At 52.9% G+C, this 8,126-nt stretch overlaps 1 protein-coding gene across 4 annotated transcripts; it reads right to left on the reverse strand.

Moving 5' to 3' along the window:
* Positions 1–211: 211 nt before the first annotated feature.
* UPP2 (uridine phosphorylase 2) lies at positions 212–7,473 on the reverse strand. 4 transcript variants are annotated; one of them, XM_021543449.3, is made up of 8 exons: positions 7,296–7,463; positions 7,140–7,199; positions 6,431–6,548; positions 5,237–5,395; positions 3,083–3,197; positions 2,270–2,479; positions 904–1,050; positions 212–399 (listed from the first exon to the last, which is right to left on the reverse strand). In XM_021543449.3, exons 1-8 carry the CDS (start codon positions 7,373–7,375, stop codon positions 251–253), a joined length of 1,038 nt encoding a protein of 345 aa, XP_021399124.2. In that variant the 5' UTR covers positions 7,376–7,463; the 3' UTR covers positions 212–250. The 4 variants fall into 4 exon arrangements, with proteins under 4 accessions (XP_021399124.2, XP_085440953.1, XP_085440951.1 ...); XM_085584827.1 differs by having other exon boundaries at positions 6,431–6,593; XM_085584825.1 differs by lacking the exon at positions 5,237–5,395 and having other exon boundaries at positions 6,431–6,593; positions 7,296–7,473.
* Between the last annotated feature and the right edge of the window lie 653 nt (positions 7,474–8,126).

The raw sequence follows: 8,126 nt of genomic DNA on the forward strand, positions 1-8,126 counted from the left end.
GGAAGGTGCTGCCAGCACAGGTGGTAAGGAGGATGGAACCTGCAGCTTTGCTCTACAGCCGGAAGGTGCTGCCAGCACAGGTGGTAAGGAGGATGGAACCTGCAGCTGTGTTCTACAGCCGGAAGGTGCTGCCAGCACAGGCGCTGCCAGCCGCGCTGCGGGCCGGCAGCCCCAGCGCGGGGTGCGCCGCTGCGGGCCCCGCGGGCCCGGCGCTCTCCTGGCGCGGGGCCCAGCGGTGCTGCGGTCACCGTCAGTCCGTGCGGACGAGCCCCAGCCGCTTGCGGATGAAGGCGGCGATCAGGCGCTGCGGCCGCTGCTGGTACTCCCACAGCACCTCGTGGGACGCCCGGATCTGGTCCCCCTGCAGCCGGTCCAAGAGCGCCACGCACACGACGGCGGCTAAGGGAGGGCGAGTGCGGTCACCGAGCGGCCCGGCCCTCGTGGGAACTCCGGTCCTCACGGGAGCCCCGGCCCCCGCGGGCCCCCCGGCCCCCACGGGAGGAGCCCCGGCCCTCGCGGGAGCCCCGTTCCTCACGGGCCCCCCGGCCCCCGCGGGCCCCCCGGCCCTCACGCCCCCTCACGGGAGCCCCGGCCCCCGCGGGCCCCCCGGCCCTCACGCCCCCTCACGGGAGCCCCGGCTCCGCTGCCCTCTGGGCTGCGGCAGCGCGGCCGGGACGTGCTGTAGGGTCAGGAGGGGCGAAGGGAGCAAGCTGTTGGTTTGTCCAGCACGCACTCCGGTCTTTCTAAGGCACACTTGGGTTTTACTGAGCTATGAAATTTGCTCTAGTGTCCTTTTCTAGATAAAATCATTAAGGATGTGTGTTTGACCTTCTGACACAGAAGAGGACCCTTAGAGGGGGCTTAGCCCGTGTGTGGGGAGGAGGTGGAAGCAACGCGACTCACCTTTGAGGCCACACAGTCCACAGAGGGCAGCGAATGCAGTGGACTCCATCTCAATATTCCTCACGCCGGCCTCATAAGCCCTCCTTAAGTACTCCAACTTTTTTTCACTGGAAAAAGAGCATAATGCACCATCTAATCTCCCCTGACCTGGAAAGGAAGCAGAGAACTGTCACTGCTGGCCTTGCATGGTGTCATGGAGCATAGGTGCAAATGGGTGGCCTGGGAGTGCCCACATTCTGTCTGAGGCCCACAGAATTTTCCTGTGAGCAGCTGGTTAATTCGTATTCCCCTCAGTATTAATGCCAGCAAGATATGTCTCTGTATAGGGGAAAGAATGATGCAGGTTTCAACCTTGGTGAAAGGTCGAGTCAGCCCTCAGCTGGGAGGTACCAGCGGATGCTGTGTTCTGTAGGAACGGGCCATTGGTGCATATCAGCTGTGAAGTCTGCCAGGCTAAATCCCAAAAATGCCAACTGACTCCAGAAGAGGTTCAACAATCTGTGCAGAATGGGAGCACTGAGGAGAGGAAACCCCTTTAATGTGGGTTTAATTTTTCTGCAGGTGCTGCTGTGGATGGAAGCTGGAGCTGCTTGTGGAGGCATTCATGGTGCGGGCAGCACCAGTGTGGTCGGGGAGCTGGTGCCAGGGCACTGGTGCTCCCCTACTGCAGCTCCAGGTACCGCTGCAGGCAGGACTATCAGGGTATTCAGGGAGGGCAGCCATCACAACCCTTTCCTCCAGCCCCTCCGGGGTCTCTGGCTGTCCTGCTGTGTACTCAGAGCAGACCTGTGCTCCGTGCAGCTCCTTTTCTTGCAGCGTCTGAAGGCCGTGGGGCAGGCAAATGCTTACCTGTGGCTGGCCAGCCTGGACTGCCCTTCAGTTTATTGCTGCTCCTACTTTAATCCTCTCAAATGGCTTTTTGCTTAAATAAAATATGGACTTGAGCAATACACAGATGGCTGCATCTGCAAGCAGATCTAAAGGTTTATAAATAGTGCTCAGATTATTAATTCTTTATTTATTATGTTTCATCTACTCTGCAATCAGCGTTTAATTTTGCAAAGGAAATGGTTCCAGAGTAACCAGTTTGTTTATGGAAATCTCACAGGCAACCTAATGTTTTCCTAGTGTTTGGTAGCTCTGAAGTGACAATCTTGCTGTAGGGGAACAGCTTGGTGGCAAATTCAGCAAGGTGCAAGCAGTGGTACTGTGTGTTCCTAGGGTGGCCCCTGCTCTGCCTGGGCCCCCCAGCACCACGTGGATCTCTGCCTGCAGCCCTTCTGGGCCTGGTTCCCTGGATAGTTTTGTCCATGGAAGAATGGAAAGACTTGGAATTACACGTGGTGAGGAAGGACAAAGGTTTTACCTTCGTAGAAGTCGTAGGTGCACATGGTATGGCCAATGAGCGTGGGGAAGTCAGGAATGTCCCTGCTGCAGGTGAGTAGTTCCTCCGCAAGGTCCTTGTCCAGCTCAGTGCTCCGCACCACCACATCATCCAGCACCACCTGCTCAAAACGTGGCCGAAAGGAGGAGTCCACAGCCGTGTCGGTGATCACAACAGACCCAGCCTCAATCCCTGTGGAAATGGAAGCTGAGGCTGCTAGAGCTCATAACATGAGCTCATAACATGTCCTGCTGCCAAACTTCAGCACAACAGGAAAATCTCAATAGAGCTACGTGTGCTTGCAGGGCTCTTCTTTTCAGTGAGTAAAGAAGATGTCAGAGAATAACTGAAATTCATGAAGTAGCACAGATGTACAAGTGAAATGTACAGAATCAGCACAGGATAAGTGATTGTGAGAATGTGTCACTCTCTCCTGTGAGTGACTCCTCCTGTGAGTGACACTCATTCCTGTGAGTGACAGGAGTTTAGCTGCTTCTGGCTTGCAGCTGCATGGGCAGCACCAGTGCCTCAGCCAGGAGACATAGATTCATTTGGGTCACCACTAATCCATATTTTCTGTTTTGAAAGTGACACACGGCTGTAGTGGAATCAAGGCCTTTGTACACTCTGGGAATGTGCACTCTGCCAAGCCAGTCGCTACAAGTTTTCTGGGTTTGACCCAAAACACAGTACCATGTTTGATATTTAGAGACCTGAAAAAATGCTAAAGTTCAGAGCTGAATGACCTTTTTAATAATAGCTGTTTGCTCTGAAGAAAGACCATGAATCGCTTACCTAAGCCCCCAGAAGTACCAATACGTATAATAGTGACGTCCCGGCATTTTGCATGGTGCAGCAGTTTGATCAGCTCATGAAGCATAATGGAAATAGAAGGGATGCCCATTCCATGCTGTTGGAAGGAGAGAAAAGAGAAACATAAGTCCCCACGAGGCTACATGACTGCAACAAGCTCAGGGTTAAGCTGTGGCCTCTTCTGCTGATGGTGTCAACAGCAGTGTTTTTGAGGGGGAAGAGACATCTTGGGGTCCTTTTAGTCTGTCCAGGTGAGGTGTCTAACCTCTTCTCCTCCCCTAGATACTTTAAAGGTTCTTCAAGTTAGTAGAGCTGGTGTTCATCCCTGGGGACCCTGTGTGGGCACACTGATGGTACCTATTCTTCAAGGAAGGTCCACAAATGCATCCCAACATCTGAATGCTCCCAGAACTTCCCCAAATATTGCCAATCATGTGCTGGCTCGCACTTTGTTGTCTCCTGCTCATGCTCTGGGAGCAGTGAATTTCCGTGAGAACAACCTGAGCCTTCATTTCTCCATGTGCCTTCCAGCCTGTCCTCAACCCCACTGGAGCATCTCTGCTACATTGCTGGGCACAATTGACAGCAGAAGGGTTTGTGTCCCTTGGTGAGGACAGGCTTCAGGGTCAGGTGTTTGCTGCATGCCTTGCAGGCTGCCTGTCCCTATTCCTGGCTGACATTCCCTGCCCTGCTGCCCTTCTGTCCCCAGCCCTGCTGCTGGCACTGGCTTGTTCCCATCCTCCATGGGCAGTGATGCCCCACTCCCATCTCTGCTGCTGCTCCCCAGGGCTGGCAGATGTTCTGGAGGCCTGCAGCTGTGGGGCTTCTGCTGCATCTGCCCATTGCTCTGTTGCTTGTTCATCTGTCTTCTGCTCCATGCTAGACCAACATCCTTTTCTTAGCCTTTTAAGTACCAAAAGTGTTTGGTGCTGTGGAGTTTGGTTTTTCCTTTTGAAAATGCCTCACATTTTTTTGGTTTTGCTATCATCTTCAACAACCTGAAGGAAGCATGTATGGAAGCCCCATTGATTAAGTTACACAGCCAATTTTTGTGTTGTCTCCTTTCTCTTGGCTGTGAGACCAATGCTCTGTTTGCCTTGTATCATGTTTTAAATATGAAACCTTTTTGCACGTTATTATTCTGGAACATCAGCCTGGCTTATTTGCTGATGCCTAAAAAATTAATTCTCATTGCAAATATTCAGAGCTGGAATCTGTGTTCCTGGCCCTGTATGTTTGAGCTCAGTTGTGTTTCTAAGCAACTTGCAGAAATGTGATATTGGTAGCAGCTCTGCATGATGCTTCCCAGGGCGGCCATGTGCTGTACCCCGTGTCTCCTTCTGCACTGGCCAAAGCTGGTGCACGGCCACAAGCTCAGTGATGGTTTGCCTCTGGCCATGTCACTGCTGCTGCCAGGCCGGGGAACAGCAAATCTTGTGGCAGTTCTTCCCCTTGGATCCTCTCAGACTGATTTCCTCAGGCTTGATTCCCTTGGTCAGGATTGGTTTGGTTTTTTCAGAGGGACGAAACATGAGCTCTGTTGTGTGAGTGATTCCATCTGCTGTGAATCACACTTCAGACTAGTCTTGTGCCTGAAGAAGTGGAGTCAGGACCAAGATTTTGGATGTGAATGCTCCCCAGCACAGCCTGTATTTGCTTTTTCCTGTGTTCAGTGCCAAAAATCCTGCTCTAAAAGAATAATTAATAATAAGGCCAGCCTTTTCTTTTAGAGCTTGTATCAAGGTAATACTCCCAGCAGCATTTCATAGTTCATGTGTGGTGAGAAGTGGTTTTGCCTCCCAAACCAAGCTGAGCAGAACATGTGCACGTCTGTTATTAATGCAGCCGTTTCCAAACAGAGAGAGCAGGTGCTGGGGGATGCTATTCAAACAGGAGCAGCTTTGCCATGGCTAAGGTTGCACCGGTGGTAGTGGCTGAACAGTGAAAAGAGGGAAAAGCTCTGCTGGTGCGTGCTGGGGGAGGTGAGGGCACGTGAAGGAGAGGTCGTGCCAGCCCGTGCCTGTGCCGGAGCAGACGGTCCCTGCGCCGTCCGTCTGTGGGACCCTGCCAGGAGCAGCACCAGACGGCCCCGAGAGCGCGTCCCCCAGAAATGTCCCCAGCCGGCGCGGGACTCACGCTGATGGAGAGCACGGGCCCTGCCCGGTACATGGCGTAGCGGTCCGACCCCGCGCAGATGTCAGCCACGTCCTCCCCGGCACCCGCCAGCCCCAGCTCCCGCCGCATGAACTGGGCAAACGCCCTCATCCTGTTGGGGCTGCCGCCAACACAGACGAACTGCAATAAAATATCAGCATGTTGGTACTTAGCTAGAACAAGAACCGCGAGTCAGCCTGGATGTGGCGGTGGTGGCTCTGCCAGGCACATCTTCCCAGAGAAAGGAGCAGGATGCCTCTTCCTCACCATCAGTCAAGGGACATTGGAACTCCTGAGGCTCACAAAACCAGGAGTTAACACAAAACCCACCCTGTCACTCTGGCAGGGTGGCGACTGCCCTGAGTCTGGGCAGCCATACAGCTGCACATAACTTGGGTATCAATCCATCTAAAATAATTCTGCAAATTTGAGCTGGTAGTATTGCCACTGATAGCAAAGTAAACCCAGATGTTGGAGGAGGTCATTGGTTAATTTATTCTATGAACAATGCTGACTGCAATTAGTGAGTACTTCTGATGGCACAGAGGCCATAAAGTCAGGGAGTAAAAAGGACAAATTTTACATATTAAAGGAAAATATGCTTGCTGAAGGTAGGAGGAGAATAAGTGTGCAGCTGCCAGGGCAGTGCTGATCCTGCTGCCAGGGTGCAGGGCAGCAGGAGACCATGCTGTGCTGTGCAAGGCTGCTCCAGCCCTGGGCACTGAGTCTCTTCCCCTGCACAACTAGGGAAAGACTGGTTTGGAATGAAAGAGGATGCCATCATGACAAATCAGTTTTGACAGCAGGTCTCAGCCAAAAATTATATGATATTCTCCTTCCCTTATCTCCAGTAGATGATGACCAAGATGCTTTGGACAAATGCCTCCTCTGTCTATCCTCCAACATGGGGCCAATATTAAATCAGGTTTTACAGAGCTACAGGTTTTTAAAAGGATAATTTTCTGTTGTGATTTCTGCCCAAAACAAACAAGGACAGAGAACCTCCTTGCCCAGGCTGCTTTGGCTGTGGAGTCCCTTAGCTGAGCAGCCAGACCCCACCCCATGGGAGCTTTGACAGCAGCAGGGCCCAGCATGGGCCGGTAGCACCGTGGGATGCACAGCTGGAGAGCCTGTGCAGGGGGGAGCTGCTGCCTCACTTTTGGACCTGCTCTTTACCTTTATGTCCCCAAACATTGCTGGCAGGTTGTGTGTCTTCGTTCCCAAGTCCAGGTGGTACAGGACGTCCTCCTCCATCAAGTCCAGGTGTGGGTTTCTAACAAGGACAAGCCCAGTCCTGCAGGGAGACGATGAGGATATGGGTTGGGGCACCAGGCAGTACCTGCAGGGAGGTGGACAGGCAGAAGTGGGGCACAGGGCAGCCTGGAAGCTCCACAAGGGTACACACAGCCTTGGCATTGGACAAGGGATGGAACAGGGACAACGGACAAGCCAGCTGTGTGTGGTGTTTGGACCAGCTGTCTTTCTGCTCCAGGTAACCTCTTTGACACATCTGTTATTATATCTATGTATTTGGCAAAAAATATGTCTCCGTATTTATCAATTTTGTCAATGGCTACCTTAGCTCTTTCCTTTATAAGGTTTTGCCACCAATGTCCAGGGGTGATATACTGTGCTGTTTTCTATGTGACAATTTATTAGGCTCTTGGCAAGTCAGGATTTCACACTTGTCCCAAATAACTGCCTGGCATGGCGAGTGCAGACACTGCAGGCAGTCAGAGGCCAGCTTGCTGCCCCTTTCCACCTGCTCTAAGGGAAGCAAATAACTAACAATGCAGGTTAGTTTTATAAATGGGGCTTAAAGAAACCCAGAGAACATTTTTTCTTCTCTTATTAAAACAAATTCAGATGTTCCCCTGTTACTCACCTCGAGTAACCTGTTGTTTCGGTCATAGTGGCTCCGCCAGAGTCAGCTGAAAGCGATACCCTGCCAAAAAGGTAAGGAAAACACTGCCTGTATTCTCAGCTGTCCAGGCTTAGAGCTCAGAAGAGGTTTCAAGGGGCTCTGCAGGGGGTTAAATACCTCTTGTGCTTTGTGCAGCTCCCAAGGTCAGCAGTGGGCAGTCCCACTCCTGTGTGCCAAGATTCCTTAGTGGCTGGCATGGTTCCTCCCAGATTGCCTTTTTGGGCAGGTGCGTCACCAGTAACCTTGACTGGCAGCCTTAGGGCCAGGGCCAGTGGCCTGCTGGCCCTCTGGCTGGTGACATTGTGCCCTCTGGCTGGTGGGGAGGGCTCTGGGCACGTGGCTGCACATGTGGGGAGATGGTTTGTCTGAGCTGGATGTTGCTATGCTACCCCCAGGCTGTGTTTCCTCAGCCCTAGGGACTGAAGGACAGCCTAGCCATGGCTGCTGGCATGGACAGTTCTTCTGGCTGAGCCGTTCTCTGACCCCAGTAGGTGCAAATCCAAAACATCTCTGCATTTGTCTGGGGTGCACAAAACTGGAATTTGGGCTGTAGCCAACCTCCAGCCCTGCTCAGAACAGCTCCTGGACCACCAGCCTGGCCTGGGGAGGCTGATTTCACTCTCAGCAATGCCCAGACAGTGCTGTTGGCTCTCATGGTCCACCCAGCCCCATCTCAGCCCAGGAGCCCATCAGAACAGTGTGCCGTGTGTCAGGCACAGCTTTGCACAGCTCCCAGTCCAGGGCAGGCAGAGTGCTTGTGGGGCTGCAGGACAAGTGTGTGATGCTCCTGCAGGAGCAGGAGGAGACTGGAGATACTGGTCCTGCTTCCTGTCCCAACAACAGGAGGCACTGCCCTGGAAGATATTTCAGGCAGCTGCTGGAGGGGCAGAATCTGGCATTTGCTGTTGACCTCTGGGAATTGTCAATGGAAGCTCTGATAATTAGGGA

Source organism: Lonchura striata, chromosome 7 (assembly GCF_050655825.1).
Source record: "Lonchura striata isolate lonStrDom1 chromosome 7, ASM5065582v1, whole genome shotgun sequence".
In the NCBI taxonomy this organism is placed as follows: domain Eukaryota; kingdom Metazoa; phylum Chordata; class Aves; order Passeriformes; family Estrildidae; genus Lonchura; species Lonchura striata.